This window comes from Hypanus sabinus, chromosome X1 (genome assembly GCF_030144855.1).
Source record: "Hypanus sabinus isolate sHypSab1 chromosome X1, sHypSab1.hap1, whole genome shotgun sequence".
NCBI lineage: Eukaryota > Metazoa > Chordata > Chondrichthyes > Myliobatiformes > Dasyatidae > Hypanus > Hypanus sabinus.
Genome location: NC_082738.1, coordinates 40,222,666 through 40,241,111, shown reverse-complemented (window position 1 = coordinate 40,241,111; position 18,446 = coordinate 40,222,666). Strand labels below are relative to the sequence as shown.

The following is an 18,446-nucleotide window of genomic DNA, read 5'->3' as shown; positions in this document are numbered from 1 at the left end:
TAGGGTTATTAAAACAAAAAAACTTCAAGCCATCTTAAAAGTTTCATCCCCCGGATAGTTAATCTAATCAACTGCAGACACACCCAGACCTGAGACACCAGGCAAGGTAATTTGATTCCAAACATTTGGTTTATTGATCATTACAGAATGTCTCTCTGGTGCTTCCTGCTTCCTTCCCTCTCCCTTCCCCCTTTCCCAACCATGATTCTCCTCTCCCTGCCCCCTTCCCACTCTCAGTCCACAATAGAGACCCATATCAGAATCAGGTTTGTCATCACTCACATATGTAATGAAATTTGTTTTTTTGGTAGCAGTACAGTGCAATACATAAAATTATTACAGTACTGTGCAAAAGTCTTGTGCACACTAGCTATATATGTGCCTAAGACTTTTGTACAATACCATAGCTTCTGGCCCCCCCACCCCCCCCCATCTTTTACCTCAGTCACTGCTATGTAAATACTTTAGACCATTTTTTACAACGGTGTTTACATTGTAAAAAATGCTGGTATTTATACACATTTTATTCAATATCCTTAATTCAACCTCTAACCTCTTTTTTTAAATAATTCTTTACTCTTGTTGATGAGTCCTGATGAAGGGTTTCAGCCCGAAATGTTAACTGTTTATTCATTTCCATAGATGTTACTGCCTGACCTGCTGAGTTTTTCCAGCATTTTGTCCGTGTTACTCTGGATTTCCAACACCTGCAAAACCTCTTGTGTTTATGAATTGTTGAATATGGTCATTTTTTTTTTGGTTGCATGTCATGCCAACAGGACACAGCAAATTCCTAATACATGTACATGTAACCGGCAAATAAAGTCAGCCCTTAAGTGAAATTGATCCTTAAAAGCAAAGATGCTGGTAATGCTCAGTCCATGTTCTTTCTGGCTTCTAGGGCTTCTTCCGGAGAAGTATACAGCAGAACATCCAGTATAAGAAGTGTCTCAAGAATGAGAATTGCACCATCATGCGAATCAACAGGAATCGCTGCCAGCAATGCCGCTTTAAGAAGTGCCTTGCTGTTGGCATGTCCAGGGATGGTGAGCTTTCCAATTACTATTCCAATAAATAAATACTGTTTCCTGTTTGGATCTTTTGTGTTTTACTTTATGGAGTCCAAAGGTAAAGCAGTGAAAATATCAATACCATTCAAAACCTTGCTTGCTTGAGCTCTTCATGGCAGTATGGATGGAACTCTCACCTTGTCAGCCATAGCTTAGTGGTGGTGATCTTTGCCTGGATCAGAACACTGTTGGTTTGATCCTTGCTGCAGGAGCCAAAGCTGACACTTTGCCAGGCTTGCTGTCTTTCAGAGAAGGTGGATAGTGCTGGTCTTATTTTGTCCCACATGAGAATGATGCAGTAGCACCATTTGAAGAACATCAGTATAATTAGTTTGGCTTTCCAGCGAGCATTTATATCCATCCAACAATTGATTCACTCCTGCTTGATGCATCTATACTTTGCTGTGGTCAAGTTACAATTTTCTCTCACCAAACTACAGCGACTAAGACAGAGAGAGAGCTTAATTGTCAGTAAAGCACATTGGATTTTATGAAAGGTCCTTTCATGTATAAGAGATGGTTTTTATCTTTTAATTATTTTTATTTTATTAAACCATAGGACATAGGAGCAGAATTAGGCCATTTAGCCCATTGAGTCTGCTCCACCATTCAATCATGGCTGATCCATTTTTTTACTTCCTCAGCCCCACTCCCTGGCTTTCTCCTCGTAACCTTTGATGACATGTCCAATCAAGAACTGATTAAGCTCAGCCTTAAGTACACCCAACAACTTGGCCTCCACAGCTGCCTGTGGTAATAAATTCCACACATTCACCACCCTCTGGCTAAAGAGGTTTCTCCACATCTCTGTTTTAAATGGGCTCCCCTCTGTCCTGAGGCTGTGCCCTCTTATCCTGGACTCCCCCAGCATGGGAAACATTCTTTCCACATCTACTCTGTCTAGGCCTTTCAACATTCAAAAGATTTAAATGAGAACCCCTCCTCCTTCTAAATTCCAGTGAGTACAGACCCAGAGCTATCAAACTTCCTTGTATGATAACCCAGAATCATCCTTGTGAACTCCTCTGAACCCTCTCCAATGCCAGCACATCTTTTAGGTGAGGAGCCCAAAACTGTTCACAACACTCAAGGTGAGGCCTCACCAGTGCCTTATAAAGCCTCAGCATCACATCCCTGTTCTTTTATTCAAGACCTCTTGAAATGAATGCTAACATTGCATTTGCTTTACTCTCCACTGACTCAACCTGCAAGTTAACTTTCAGGGTGTTCTGCACAAGGACTCCCAAGTCCCTTTGCATTTCAGAACTTTGTATTTTCTCCCCATTTAGAAAATAGCCTGCACATATATTTCTAGTACCAAAGTGTATGATCATGCATTTTCCAACATTGTATTTCATTTGCCACTCTCTTGCCCATTCTCCAAGTCTGTCTTAAGTCCTTATGCAGCCTACCTGTTTCCTCAACATTACCTGCCCCTCCATCAAGTCTTGGTATCATTTGCAAACCTGGCAACAAAGCCATCTATTCCATCATCTAAATCACTGATATACAGCATAAAAAGAAGTGGTCCCAACACCGACCCCTGCGGAACACCACTAGTCACTGGCAGCTAACCAGACAAGGATCCTTTTATTCCCACTTGCTGCCTCCTACCAATCAGCCAATGCTCTAACCATGTTAGTAACTTTCCTGTAATACCATGGGCTCTTAACTTGGTAAGCAGCCTCATGTGTGGCACCTTGTCAAAGGCCTTCTGAAAGTCCAAATATACAACATCCACTACAACCCCTTTATCTATCCTATGTATAATCTCAAAGAATTCCAACAGGTTCATCAGGCAAGATTTTCCCTGAAGGAAACCATGCTGATGTTTTCTTGTGTCTCCCAGTACTCCATAACCTCATCCTTAACAATTGACTCCAACATTTTCCCAACCACTGAGGTCAAGCTAACTGGTTTATAATTTTCTTTCTGCAGCCTTCCTCCTTTCTTAAAGAGTGGAGTGACATTTGCAATTTTCCAGTCCTCTGGCACCATGCCAGAGTCCAATGAGTTTTGAAAGTTCATTTCTAATGCAGCTACAATCTCTAATGCTACCTCGTTCAGAACCCCATGGTGCAGTTCCTCTGGTCCGGGTGACTTGTGAATCTTTAGGTCTTTCAGCTTTTTGAGCACCTTCTCTCTTATAACAGTAACTGCACCCACTTCTCTTCCTTCACACACTACAACATCAGGCATACTGCTAATGTCTTCCACAGTGAAGACTGATGCAAAATACTCATTTACTTCATCTGCCATCTCCTTGTCCCCCATTGTTATTTCTCCTGACTCATTTTCCCATGGTCCTTTATCTACTCGTGTCTCTTTTATTTTTAACATACTTGAAAATGCTTTTACTATCCACTTTGATATTGTTTGCTAGCTTGCTTTCATATTTCATCTTCTCCCTCCTAATGATTCTCGTAGTTGCTCCCTGTAGGGTTTTTAAAGCTTCCCAATTCTCTGTCTTCCCATTAATTTTTGCTTTGTTGTATGCCCTCTCTTGTACTTTTACATTAGTTTTGACTTCCCCTGTTAGCTATGGTTGTACTATTTTGCCATTTGAGTATTTCTTTGTATTTGGAATACATCTATCCTGCACCTTCCTCATTTTCCCCAAAAATTCACACCTTTGCTGCTCTGCTGTCATCCCTGCCAACATCTACTTCCAATTTACTTTGGCCAACTCCTCTCTCATCCCACTGTAATTTCCCTTACTCCACTGAAATACTGCTACTTTAATCAGACTTTACTTCCCCTCTATCAAATTTCAAGTTGAACTCAATCATATTGTGATCACTGGTTCCTAAAGGTTCTTTTACCTTAAGCTCCCCAATCACCTGCAGCACATGGACACCCAATCCAGTAGAGCTGATCCCCTAGTAGGATCAATGACAAACTGCTCTAAACAGCCATCTCTTAGGCATTCAACAAACTCACTCTTTTGAGATCCATTACCAACCTGATTTTCCCCGATCGACCCGCATGTTGAAATCTGCCATGACTACCATAACATTGCCTTTTTGAAATGTCTTTTCTGTTTCCTGTTGTAATCTGTAGTCCACATCCCAGCTACTGTTGGGAGGCCTGTATATAACTGCCATCAGGGTTCTTTTACCCTTGCGCAAGGATTCAACATGTTCCGATCCTATGTCATATCTTTCTACTGATTTGATGCCATCTTTCACCAGCGGAGCCACACCACCCCCTCTCTACTCTCCTATCCCTCCGATATAACGTGTAACCTTGGAAATTCAGTTCACAGCTACAACCATCCTTCAGCCACGGTTCAGTGATGGCCACAACATCATACCTGACAATCTGTAATAGTGCAACAAGATCAGCCACCTTATTTTTTATACTCCGTGCATTGAGATAGAACATTTTGAGTACTTTATTTGCTGCCCTTTTTGATTCTGCATCCCTAATGCACTGATACTCACCCTGCTGGCTGCAATATGTCCTATCATCTGCCTGCCCTTCCTGACAGTCTGACTGCTCACTATCTTTGCTTTTTCACCATCTGTCCTATCCTGAGTCCCTTCACTCCGGTTCCCACCGCCCCCCCCCCCCCGCCAAATTAGTTTAAACCCTCCCCAACAGCTCTAACAAACCTGCCCGTGAGAATATTGGTTCCCCTTGGATTCAAGTGCAACCTGTCACTTTTGAACAGGTCATACCTTCCCCCAGAAGAGATCTCAATGATCCAAGAACCTGAAGCCCTGCCCCCTGCACCAGCCTCTCAGCCACACATTTATCTGCCAAATCATCCTGTTTCTACCCTCACTGGCACGTGACACAGGCAGCAATCCAGAAGTTACTACCTGGGAGGTCCTGCTTCTCAGCTTTCTACCTAGCTCTCTAAATTCTCTTCTCAGGACCTCTTTTGCTTTTCCTTCTTTTGTCATTGGTACCAGTATATACCATGACATCTGACTGCTCTCCCTCTCTGTGCAAGATGTAACGGACACAACTTGGGATGTCCCTGACCCCGGCACCTCGGAGGCAACATACCATTTGGGTGTCCCGTTCACATCCACAGAATCTCCTGTCTGTTCCCCTGACTATTGAGTCCTCTATCACTACCACTCCCCTCTTCTCCCTCCTTCCCTTCTGCACCACAGACCCATGCTCAGTGCCAGTAACTCGGTCTCCGTGGCAGTCCCCAGGAGGTCATCTCCACAACAATATCCAAAATGGTATATTTATTATTGAGGGGAATGGCCACAGGGGTGCTCTGCTCTAACTGCCTATTCACAGTCCCATTCCTTCCCATGACAGTCACCCAGCTACCCGTCTCCTGCGACTTTGGGACGACTACTTCCCTGTAACTCTGATCTATTATCTCCTCACTCTCTCGTACAAGCCAAAGGTCATCCAGCTGCTGCTCCAAGATCTCCAACACAGTCTTCAAGGAGCTGCAGCGGAATGCACTTCACTCAGATGTAAACTCCAACAACTGGCATGAAGAACACACAACAGCTATTTACTACACTAGGTACAGTAAGAGGGAGGTTAAAAAGGAAACTTAACAGAAGCTTACCCAGAAGCAAAGCCTGACACGCTTACTCTCACCACCGGCCTACTCCCAACAATGTCCACTCAGTTTGTCCCTTCTGTACTTTTAAACAAGCATTGTTGATCTGCGAGAAACTTCATCGCTGTGGCCTGCTCTTGCTGCTGATTGGGTCGTCGGAATTATTATTTAGATACAGCACAGTTATAGGCCCTTTTGGCTCAATGAACCAGCACAGCCCAAGTACACCTTTGTGTCCAATTAACTTACTAAGCCATACATTTTTTGGACAGTGGGAGGAAACCAGAGGAGGCCCATGGGGTCACAGGGAGAACATACAAACTCCTTCCAGCCAGCAGCAGGATTGAAACAGGATTGCTGGCATTGTAATAGCATTATGCTAACCACTGTGCTTTCATACCAGCCCCTTTATTTGAATAATCCACTTTCAGTAAGCACCATACCCACAGTAAAATTCAATGTAGTTGCGGTTAGCAGAGCTGAAAGACAGTAACAATTGATTATCTGCTTACTTTTGTTTCTTAAAATGCCGTTCTCCATTCTTTATTTTCTGGAGAGAGATTTTTGCTCCTTTAGCCTGCAGAATGGATTCATGAGACACCATCTTCTGCATGACATCAATTTTCAAATCACTTCACAGTTACAGTTAGTCCAAGACAAGTTTTTCTCTTTTACCCGTACGTCCCTAATGCAGACAAGTGAATACTGCCCTCAGTTGCTGAGATTTTGTATCATTTCATTGTTTGGAGTTCTCTTTACTTTTTGACTTGCTCTCTTTCTCGCCACAGACCGTGGGGATTGCTATCTCTGTCGAGAGAACAACCAAACTATTTATTTTGTTAATTTAACTTCAACAGCAACAGCCACTTCCATGCACTTTGTTGTCTCCTGCACCCTTAGGGATTCTCTCCTCTTTTTTTTGGACTTAGTCAGACATACAGCATGGTTACAGACCCTTCCAGTGGAATGGTTTGATTCTGTTCCTATATCTCACGATAACAAACCTACCAGCCTGCACGTGTTTGGGATGTGGGAGTAAACTGGTTCACCCAGAGGAAAGCCGGGGTCAGAATTGAACCTGGGTTTCTGGCGCTGTGAGGCGGCGCCTCTACCAACTATGCCACTGTGCCACCCCTTTAAAGCAGAGTAGTTCACCTTGAGATGATAGCTAATGTTCCACGTGGTGGACTGGGGAAACACTTCGTTCTCCACAATTCTGGATTAAATTTGAGCTTCAGAGGTGCCAAGTGCGATTGTTTAAACAGTGAAGATAGCAGCTGAATAACCAAACTCCTCTTATTTTCCTTGCAGCCGTGCGTTTCGGGCGCATTCCGAAGCGGGAGAAGCAGCGTATGTTGGCAGAGATGCAGAGTGTCATGAATAACATGGTCAACAACCAGCTGGGTGGGGAGCTGCAGAATGAACTCCAGCCCCAGCAGCAGAGCTGGCAGATTCAGCCGCCACTGGCCATCCCCATGCAGACAATGCAGCAGGAGCGCACGTCGCCCTGCCTCCATTCCCAGCCACAGTTGTACTGTTCCAGCACGGAGGCCTCCATGGAGGAAGTCATCTACTCCATTTCCCGGGCTCACAAAGAGACCTTCACCTATGCCCATGACAAATTAAAGCAGCCAACAGCAACCTGCCAGCACAACACCGAGATGATGAACCATAACGCTAACTGCTGCTTAAATGGGTACCACGTCAATGGCGTGAACACCATCTATCATCAGGAGAACAACGTTTTCCACAAAAGCAGTGGCAGTGGACTGAAGAATGTGTGTTACCCTTCTTCCTTCCCCAATGGCCACATTAATGGACATTACCAGAATCAGTCCAATGGACACAAATTACATAATAGAAATTTGATCAGTGCCAGTGGTGAGATGGAGACTGGCAAGGGACGGCCCTGCCCATGGAAAGGACAGAACAGTGTTGTCCTGGTAAGTTTATGGCCATTGAATTGCCCATGTCACAAAACATTGATATTGATTTTTACTCGGCAAGGGGCACACTAAACGTGTTTGCAGAAAGTAAATGACCCTCCTCATAAAATGCTAACAAAACAGAAATCAAGTAAAATTAATATCCCCATGGAGATGCAGTGACTGTACATTGAAATCTATATTTTGAATAACTGTTGGAGATTATTATTATTATTTTTGATTATACGTAGATCTAGAACAGAGAGTGCTGTCAGACTTGAAACAGCACTTCAACAGGACAGTGATAATTCATTAACAAATCCATCCACCGTTTCAGAGATCAGCATCACCTCATGTTTTTTAATCCTTTCCTCTGAAAACTCATGGTTTTCCTGTAGTCCAACTGCTCTTGTCCACTTCAGTGAGGTCGCTTTACAGTTTAGTGCCTCTTTTAAAGGAAAACTTATGCAATGAAAATCTATTTTTTATTTCCATTTCCTTGCTAAAAATAACCTAAGTATCACGTTTGCACTGCTTCATATTTAAGAAGTAAATGTTGTCGCAAGAGTACCTCTCATCCTTTCTGGAAATATTTCATGAAGTCTAATTTTTGACTCTGAATCCCATTTTGCTCCTCCCTGATCGAGTTAATTGCCCACAAGCAGCCCTGCTTTACAAAGCAAAGCATTTATGTTTACCAGTTGTCACTTTTTTTTCATTCCTCTTATGGAGATGATCTTTGTTACATCATTTCAAATAAATAGTCATAGAACAATATAGCACAGAAACAGGCCCTTTAGCCCATCTAGTCTGTGCAGAACTATTACTCTATCTAGACCATAGCCCCCACATAACCGTCCCAACCATGTACCCGTCCAAATTTCTCTGGTGTTGAAATCGAACTCGCATCCACCACTCCCACTGGCAGCTCAAACCACACTCTCACCTCCCTCTGAGTGAAGAAGTTCCCCTTCAGGTCCCCTTAAACAGTTCACTTTTCACCCTTTAACCCATGACCTCTAGTTCTAGTCTCACCCAGAATCAAAACTTGTATTCATTGGATGAATATGAAAGGGTGATTATGTTATATGGTATCAGAGGTTCTGGTTAATAAAACGTTATTTTACCCTGTCCACATAGTCAGTTGGTCCTAACTGCAGAGAAATACTGAGTCTTTGGAAAACATAATTCCATGCTGTTGCCACAAGGAACAAATTACTATTGCCTTCTTACAAGCTGATTTGTCAGGTAAAATACTGACCTTCCTGAAGTGGGAATGTTAAAAGAAAAGAATTTAAATTGAGCAATTATTTTGGATTTCAGATTATTTAGTGCATTTTGTAATTAATCCATTAAAATTGATGGAATATTTTAGAGTTGGAGCACAATTAGAACACAGAACTGTACAGCACAGTACAGGCCCTTTGGCCCATGATGCCAGCCTTGTACCTTACATGAAAATCAATCTAATACATTCCTCCCACATAGTCCTCCATCTTTCTATCATCATGTGCCTATCTAAGAATCTCTTAAATGTCCCTAACGTATCTGTCTCTACCATCAGACTGGCAATGCGTTCCATGTACCTGCCTCTTTTTGTGTGCTTGAAAAAAATAGAATTACCTTTGATAACAAAAACATCTGACATCCCCCTATACTTTCCTCCATCTCCTTAAAATTATGGCCTCTAACATTTCCACCCTGGGATAAAGATACTGGCTGTCCACCCAGTCTATGCTTCTCTATCAAGTCAATTGTCATCTTTCTTTGCTTCAAAGAGTAGAGCACTAATTTACTCAATCTTTTTCATAAGACCTGCCGTATAATCCAGGCAGTTAGCATAATTTTGGTATTAATGTGAGACGAAAAGCCTATGGTAGGGAGATAGTAAAGGTATTTGAATGATATCACTTGTCTTTTGAGAGGGATGTTTGTTGGAATGGGCTTTACTTCCATGTTTTCCAAAGGACAGTCCCTATTGTTTGTGTGTTATCGACCAGCCAACTGAAAAGACACACAGCACAGAGGAGACAAATTGAATTAAGTCATTATGGTTATTTTGCAGTAAGCTCACCTCCTTTCGTTACCACAGAGTAGAGTAGGTGTTTGTCGGTCACGTTCATTGTTTGGGCAGTGGTACATCATCACACTTGCCTCTCTTTTCCTCTGCAGGCTTGCCCGATAAACACACAGCCACACGTAGATGGCAGCAGGTCAGTGCAGCAAATTTGGGAGGATTTTTCCCTGAGCTTCACACCAGCAGTCAGAGAAGTAGTAGAGTTTGCAAAACTTATTCCTGGATTCAAGGACCTATCCCAGCACGACCAGGTCACCCTGCTGAAAGCTGGCACCTTTGAGGTGAGTAACGGGATCTAACTTTGGTATGAATGTAAGAAGTTATCTATCCATGTCAAACTCAGAGTAGAGTTTGCCTGTCTCTCTGAGTAAAGTTAAGATTAATTTTAAACCAGGCATAAAGTGAACATTATTTAACCCACATAGCAAGGCAAATTTGGTTACACTTAGTCTGTGGGATGAATTTTAGTGGTATGAGGTTTTTAAAGGCCACTCCCACTGCCCTCTCGGAATCAATGGAATTATACAAGATTATGGAACAATAGGATACCAAATTAGGAGTGGTTAATACCCTCTCCCCTGTATTCTTAGTTCACGTATTGTAAGTGTTGCTGTCCATAGCAGCTACAGATAAGATGCCGATGCAGCTGTCAATCATGTCCAACAAATTGCCCTGTGTTTACCACAGACAAGCACAGGCAGAGCAAACTGAAATAACATCCAAAACCTACAGAGGGTTGAATAGCACTTCAAACAAAAAAATCTCTTTAAATATAAATTTCCCCTCAAGGGTTTGAGGTGTTTAAAATTTAACAGCGCACAGACAGGAATGGCTTCATGGCATCATGGCATGAGCCAATTACTTGAGTAAGTTCATGTCCCATATCTTGGTCCATTACGTCTCTTCAAGTTGTTTTTCAGGTTCCTCTTGAATATGTGTTGAATATTTTCTGCCACTATCTACTTGGGCACCAGGTTCAGGAATCTGATTACAAGTTGAGTGGAATTCCTTTTCCTCACCCACATTCAATTGTTCTGAGTTACAGACCTCTCTACTGAGGCAAATAAACCATTCTGGCTTGTACTCTTCCAAATTTTAAACGCTTCAATCCCGTGAGGTAAACTTTTAATTTAAATCTTTTTTTTTGTTTGAAGTGGTATTCAACCCTCTGTAGGTTTTGGGTTTTTTTCTGACTCTGCACTGCCTGTGCTCATCTGTGGTAAACACAGGACAAAACAGAGCTCTGTAGGATGAGATTGACAGCTGAGTCTGCTTCGTATTTGTAGCTGCTGTTGACAGGCAACATTACAATACATGGACTGGAACGCAGTGGAGAGGGCACTAACAATTAACCCTTCCACCTAAGTTTGGTGGGCTCATAGGAAGGAGGGTAACAGTGTTAAATGGAAGGCCAGGATACTGCTTCCTGTCAACCCTGACCAGTATGAAACAGCAGATGGTGAGATTGAGAGAGAGAGAGAGGGTGGTAAGGAATGGCACTAATGATTCAAAGGAAAACTTAAAAGTAAAGAACTTACCTTGGTGTCAGAGGCAGTTCCTCAAACAAGAAACACAAGGCATCTCAAAAATCAGATTTTCATTGTTGAAGCACCTTTGATATACCCCACCAAAGTACCTCACAGTCATCATCACATGGAAACCCAGCAGCCAATTATCAAACAGAACCAGCAACCAAGATCCTATTGAGAAAACACCAAGTGACTACAACCCTTTGTACTAGTGTGAATTGAGAGGTGAATATTGGCCAATACTCTGAGGAGAACCCCCCCCCCCCACCCGCTCTTTGAAGTGGTGTCATGGATTCATTCTGTTTTTTAAGTCCTTCTGAGGGGCCAAGTGGGGTTCATACAAAATGTGGCATCTCCTACACAATGCATACACAAAATGATGGATTCTGACTCTTCTCTTCTCCTCACCTGCCCATCACCTCCTTCTCTTTCCTTTCTCCCATTGTTCACTCTCCTCTCCTATCAGATTCTTTCTTCTTCAGCCCTTTACCTTTTCCACCAATCACCTCCCAACTTCTCACTTCATCGCACCTTCCCCCTCACCTGGCTTCACCTATCATCTGTCAGTTTGTACTCTTTCCTTTCCCCTTACCTTCTTATTCAGCCTTCTTTCCTCTTCCTTTCCAGTCCTGACGAAGGGTCTTTTCATTCCTTGTTCCTGGCCTACTGAGGTCCTCCAGCATTTTGTGTGCGTTGCTCTGAATTTCCAGCATCTGCAGAATCTCTTGTGGTTAGCATTGTAATGCAGTGTCAGGCTGGATTTTTGTGTTCCCGTCTTGAACCAGGGATTTTCTGGTTAACTCAAACTGTGAGATGATGTGCCCTGGTAGCGTTCTCACCAAGGGCAGGGAAGGCCCCCACCTGCTGAAAAGAATTTACAGCTGATGACTTTGGGTTCCTGTGTGACAGGTGCTGATGGTGCGATTCGCGTCCCTGTTCAACGTGAAGGAGCAGACAGTAACTTTCATCAGCGGGACCACCTACTCCATTGAAGAGCTGCGGGGGATGGGAATGGGAGACCTGCTGAACTCCATGTTTGACTTCAGTGAGAAGCTGAGCTCCCTGCACCTCAGCGAGGAGGAGCTGGGCCTGTTCACAGCTGTGGTGCTGGTCTCAGCAGGTAAGGGCTCAGTTGGGTGGTAGAATGGCAGAAGGAGGGATTGGAGTTTGCTCTCCAACTCCTCTTGCTTGTGATTCCAGACCATTCTTGTTATGCTTAGAGTGTAGACACCCAAATAAATTGTAAAGCACCCTAGGTTCCTCAGCTGTGATTTTTTCATACTGTGAATCTTTAGCCCAGGAGACTGTCCACCGTCGAACACCCATTTATACAGACCCATTTTATTCTCCTCTCTTTCCATCCAGTACCTGTAGACTCTACCTGTCACCCACATATTAGGAGTAATTGACAGTGGTCAGACGAACTTACCTGTTAGGATGTGGGATGAAACAGGAACTCCTGGGGAAACCATGCAATCACAGGGCAAAGGTGAAATCTCCACAGAGGTCACGATTAAACCTGGGTAGATGGAACTGTGAGGCAGAAGCTCTATTATCTTTGCCACTGTGTCACACTTAATAGTTTTTAACCATTTGTGGGATCTGGGAGCTTTGTTGTCCGGCTCTAATTGCCCAGTGGTTTCCTCGGCCATTTTGAAAGTTGTGTGAGAGTTAAACGCTTCGGTCTGGAGTCACACATTGGCCAGATTGGGTGAAAATGCAGTAATGAACCAGGCAGACCGACCAAACCCACACAAAATGTCAGACTTGCCGATCTCCTCGTGCATTTTGTGTGTGTCGCTCAAGAATTTCCAGCATCTGCAGAATTCCTCATGCTTAAGGTTTTTGATAGTAGCTGCTCTTTCAATGTTAATAAATGCAACATAAATTCCCTACCCACTGTAGCGAGATTTGATCCACTGCTCTGGGCAGCTTGCTTGCCTGGTAATATAACCCAAGGTCGGCTCATCGGCTTCAGGAGTCAGTAGCATGTGCAGCTCAATTGCCCAGTTGCAGATGCCACGGATTCAGGAGTCACCAAGAGCCTGCATTCCCCTCCAACAACATACAGGTTGATCTGACCTCCACTTCCCCACCTGACCCCCATAATCTTTGACTCTGCTGCCTCCAAAGATCCCTCGGTAGTGATTAGATTAACGAGGGATTAGATAAAAGGGAGATTAGCCTTATTTGTCACATGTACATTGAAATATACAATACAGTGAAATACGTCATCGCATCAACAACCAGCACAGTCCGATGATGCAAGTAGCATACCCACAACTTAATGACCCTGCCCTGTGCATCTTGGAAAGTGGGAGGAAATCTGAGCACTCAGAGGGAGCCAACATGCTCATGGGGAGAGCATACAATCTCTTTGCAGATAGTGGTGGGAGTTGGGCCCGTGTCGCGGGCACATTAAAGCAACACACGAAGCGCTGCACTACTGTCGTGACCCTAGGGGCATTGACTGTTTCCAGTGAAGCCTCCTGGGATAGAGAATTACAACGATCCATGACCCCTGATAGAAGCGATTCCTCCTGGACGTGGCCTTAAGTGGGCAGTTGTTAAAAGCCTTGGCTGCGCTGCACCTACGGTTTTCCAGGCAAGCCCTGTACACGTGTTTGGGGACTCACCATTTCCAACAATAGACACATATGGACGGGGAATTCCTTGACATCTGGCGTGCACCTGAACCCGTAGAGTATCAAAAACACGAGCTTTGTTACGTGCACTCCATAATTTAGCGATTTAACACTTGGTTTGTCGACAGCTGTCTGGAGATATTGGTGAATCATCAGCTGCTAACAGGGGAGGGGAGGACTTGTCTGTAGGGTTCATGCACAAGCCCACCAAGTCCCAGTTAAAGACAGGAGTGAGCTTTAGTATAGAGCCAGTGTAACTATTCTTCAAAACAACTGCTTTTGGAGGTTGTTTGGGTTGACTTTATTGACCTGTGGTCTCTCCCTCCTTCCCTCCCTCCACTTCCAGATCGCTCCGGAATCGAAAATGTAGACTCAGTGGAGCAGCTCCAGGAGACACTGATCCGAGTGCTCAGAGCGTTGATCATGAAAAACCAACCCAGCGAGGCCTCGCGCTTCACCAAGCTGCTCCTGAAGCTGCCGGACCTCCGCACGTTGAACAACATGCACTCTGAGAAGCTACTGGCCTTTCGGATAGATCCCTGAGCTCCTGCCAATCACCTCCCTGCCTCTGCTACATTTTAAAAGCAATTTTTATTTTATTTCAATGAACATTCAGATGACATATTGCAAAACATGCTGTAAATATGTGTATATTTCAGCTGTCAAGGGAGTGTAATATATTCTTATAAGGAATGTTCTACAAATCAATATATTTAAAAGCACCCTTTGGGACCTCTAATATTTCTGCATACATGAGCTTGATGGTAGAAATAGGTATAAGGTTAAATACTTGGTTTGAGTAATGAATAAAAGTCATCTGGAGATCTGTGTGCCCTGGAGTGAGCAGGCTGGGGGTTCCCTTTCTGATCCAGTTTTCCCCTACTCCCTCACACCCCCCCCCCCCCCACCGCATCTGGTTCAAATCGAGGTAGGTGGACGAACCTGTAGCCAGGCCTAGCACTGCAGAATCCTCGTGGACAGCGCGCCCTCACAAAACATTAAAAGGGCAAACTTCAGATCCCAGTCCTGCAGAAGACTGAGCAACTCCCGTGTAGGGCTGCAGTCTGAGGCAGAGTGACCGAGGCCCATCTTGCCCGTGCATCATTTTGTTTGACGCAATTCACATTTCATTGACTGTCCTGCGACTGTGTCCATAGAACAGCTGACAACTCGAAGCATTTTGTAGAAAACAATGAACTGAATGATCAGAAAAAAAAATTCCAGTTTCCATGTCTGTCTTGGAAGCTCACTTTCAAACCCCCGGAATTTTGTGAGTGAATTGCTGCGTCTTTGTGATTTAGTCGTATTTTAATATCCCTGTTGAAGACTCTCTAAGCCTGATTGATGCCACTCCCTCTCTCCCTGAGAGCTATATGGAGCAGAAAGTCACTGATTCAGATAGTGTTACAATTGACCGCAATACCTCTGGGTCAGCAGAGTTGGTGGGGGTTGGGTGTGTTGAAAGAAATGGCGGTGGCAGTACAGCAGGGCGGACAGCTGCGGCTTTGTGTTAGCTGGAAAGACAGTGTGGGTGTGGGGTTTCCTGTGAAAACTTACTGCCTTTCTTTGGGGTCCTGCATAGAGGAAGCTCACTGGGGGAGAGCTGAGAACCTATGGGAGAGGAGGTGGACGGAGGCATATTGTGTCAGACATAACCCTGGGTGGCCGCTGCTTGAGTGCAGGATCTGCTCTGGATAACTACAGTTATCATCCGTCTGTGTCCTTCAATTATTGACGTGTTTGTGAATCCAGATCAATCCATTAACAATTTATAAAAATTAAAATAACAAATGCACTGAATTAAACAACAAAGCAAAGTTTGGTGTCTTCTTGTGTGGTGTCGGCAGAACACTTTTTGGAGCAATGGACTGCGGCAGGGTGGGCTTGAGTTGCTTAAGAACTCTGATTTCAAGGTGGAGTACAGTATCCTATAGTGCCACAGACTGGAGTTACTGATCAGCTGGAATGTTTTGAGTACAGTGGACAAAAGAACTGGTATCAGTTGATTATTGTCACATTTACTGAGATAGAGTGGAGAAAGTCTGCATGCCATCCAGACAGGTGGTACCTTGTGATCAAAGTCGAGCCAGTGCCTTTTTTCCCAGGGCAGAAATGGCCAGTATGAGAGGTATAATTTTTACGATGATTGGAGGAAAGTATAAGGGGGATGTCAAAGGTAAGTTTTTTTTTACAGAGACAGTAGTGGGTGCGTGGAACGCCCTGCCAGGGGTGGTGATAGAGGCAGATACATTAGGGACATTTAAGCGACTCTCAGATAGGCACATGGGTGATAGAGAAATGGAGAGTTATGTGGGAGGGAAAGGTTCAATTGAACTTGGAGTAGGTTAAAAGATTGGCACAAGGTACTGTGCTGTACTTGTTTTATATTCATGCATAAATACATTGAGGTAGTAAAAAGAAAAACAATTTTGAATAAGTGTCACAGTTACAGAGTAAGTGCAGTACAGGTAGACAAAAAAGTTGCAAGTGCCACAACGAGGTCGATTGGGAGATCTTTTGACGTATGAGGTCTGTTCCAAGAGTCTGTTGCCACATGCTACATAAAAGCTCTCAGACTTTTAAACCTTCTGCCCAATGGGGGGGGGGGGGGAAGGAAAGAAGAACTGACTGCCGTGGGAGAGGTCCTTGATTATGTTGACTTCTAAGTTGGGTGTTATTGACAGATTTCATTGGATAGTACAGTGGTTAGTTGGTTGGAATACAAAAATATGGGCTAGTAATACAAATTTAAATCTCACCACAGCAGCTAAGGAATTTAAATTTAGTTAATTAAATAATTTGAAATTAAGCCATGCTAGTGACCATACACCAATTCAGCATCTATTCTTTGAAGTTTAAAAGTACAGTATCATTGAAATGTACTGAAACTCTTCCAGAGCTTGGTAGGGTAGATGCAGTGATGTTGGTTCACCTAGCTGGAGCATTTGAAACCATGAGTTATAACCTCAAAATCAGGGCGTTTGATACTGAGGGAAGAAGGAATGTCTGCAGACAGAAGGCTTTGCACCTTTGGTGATCTCTGTCAAGGGGGTCCTCAGTTGCTGAGTACATTCAAGTCATAGATTAATAGGCTTTTGATTATGAAAGGATATGGGACAATTGATAGAGAAATGTGTGAGGGGCCACCCCAATCCCACATACAATATCCCCCCCACTCCCATCTCATGATATACCTGTCACCTCTCTCTGGTCCCTCCTTCCCTTCCATGGTCCACTGTCCTCTCCTATCAGATCCTTTCTTCTTCTGCCTACCTACCTTCCAGCATCTCCTATTATCCCCCTCCATCCCAGACTCAAGGACAGGTTCTATCCCACTGTTATCACACTCTTGAATGGACCTCTTGTATCATTATATGGACCTTTGGTCTCATAATCTACATCGTTGTATCTTGCACTTTATCATTTACCAGCAATTTTTCAGTAGCTTTTACACTTTATTCTGCATTGATACTGTTTTATGTTAATCCACTTTTATTTAATGAACGGTGTAATAATTTGATCTGTATTAAGTATGCAAGATGAGCCTTTCACTCTGTCTTGGTACATGTGCCAATAATATGCCAATACCCACCTACCTTTCTCCTGACGTGCTCTCACCTGTCATCTGCCAGCTGAGACTCTTCCCCCTTTCCCCTACCTTATAACGGCTTCTGCCTCCTTCCTTTCCAGCCCTGCTGATGGGTCTCAGCCTGAAACGTGGACTGTTTACTTCCCTCCATAGATGCTCCCTGACTTGCTGAGTTCCTTCAGCAATTTAAAAATAAATGATTTAGAGATACAGTGCAGAACAGGCCCTTCCAGGCCAACAAGCTGCACCGCCCAGCAATCACTGATTTGACTTGAGCCTAATCACAAGATAATTAACCTACTAACACCTACATCTTTGAGCTGTGGGAGGAAACTGAGGTACCCGGAGGAAACCCTCGCTGTCATGGGGAGAGCATAACTTCTGTGTTGCTCAGGATTTCCAGCATCTGCAAAGTTTTTTGTGCCTGCCAGGAAATGACCTTCACGTGGAGTTTCGTGGATCTCAGCACCCCTGTCAAAAGCACAACTAGAGAGTGGGCAACGACTGCTGCCTTTGTCGGAGTGAATTTATAAAATAAAAGATGCAAATCTTTTAAAGGGAGCAATAGATCCACTTAGTTGAGTTTGATTGGCAGTGCCCCAAGACACGGCTCTGCTGCTGTAGATTTTTGCAGAGTGTTGATTATATTGAAGATGTTAAGCTCTTGGGACCGAAAGATTCCTGAACAGCTGTGGTGGGAGAGCATGTCATTAGCAGTTCTATTTTTATTGCACCAGCTGCACAAAATAACCTGCCTGTATTTGTATAAAACATACAGTAGGAGTGGAGTTAGACCATTTGGCCCATTGAATTATCTCCACTATTCCATGATGGTTAACTTCAACCCTGTCTCCCCCACCTCTCTCCTCCCTTCTCCCCGTAACCTTTGACGCCCTGACTAATCAAGAACCTACCAACCTCCTCTTTAAACATATCCAATGACTTGTCCTCCACAGCTGCTCATGGCAATAAATTCCACAGATTCAGCACCCTCTGGCTAAAGAAATTCCTCCCCATCTCAGTTCTAAAGGGACGTCCTTCTATTCTGAGACTGTACTCTCTGGTCTTAGTCTC

General features: G+C 43.8%; 1 protein-coding gene across 3 annotated transcripts in view; it reads left to right on the top strand.

The window, feature by feature from the left end:
• nr1d1 (nuclear receptor subfamily 1, group d, member 1) overlaps positions 1-15,608 on the top strand; it is a 29,771-nt gene extending 14,163 nt beyond the window's left edge. For all 3 annotated transcript variants that reach the window (XM_059956447.1, XM_059956448.1, XM_059956445.1), the window contains exons 4-8: positions 902-1,046; positions 6,919-7,550; positions 9,705-9,890; positions 12,048-12,258; positions 14,130-15,608. In XM_059956447.1, the coding sequence (XP_059812430.1) occupies positions 902-1,046; positions 6,919-7,550; positions 9,705-9,890; positions 12,048-12,258; positions 14,130-14,326 (1,371 nt within the window). In that variant the 3' untranslated portion in view covers positions 14,327-15,608. The remainder of the gene's footprint in view (positions 1-901; positions 1,047-6,918; positions 7,551-9,704; positions 9,891-12,047; positions 12,259-14,129) is intronic.
• The last annotated feature ends 2,838 nt before the right edge of the window (positions 15,609-18,446 follow it).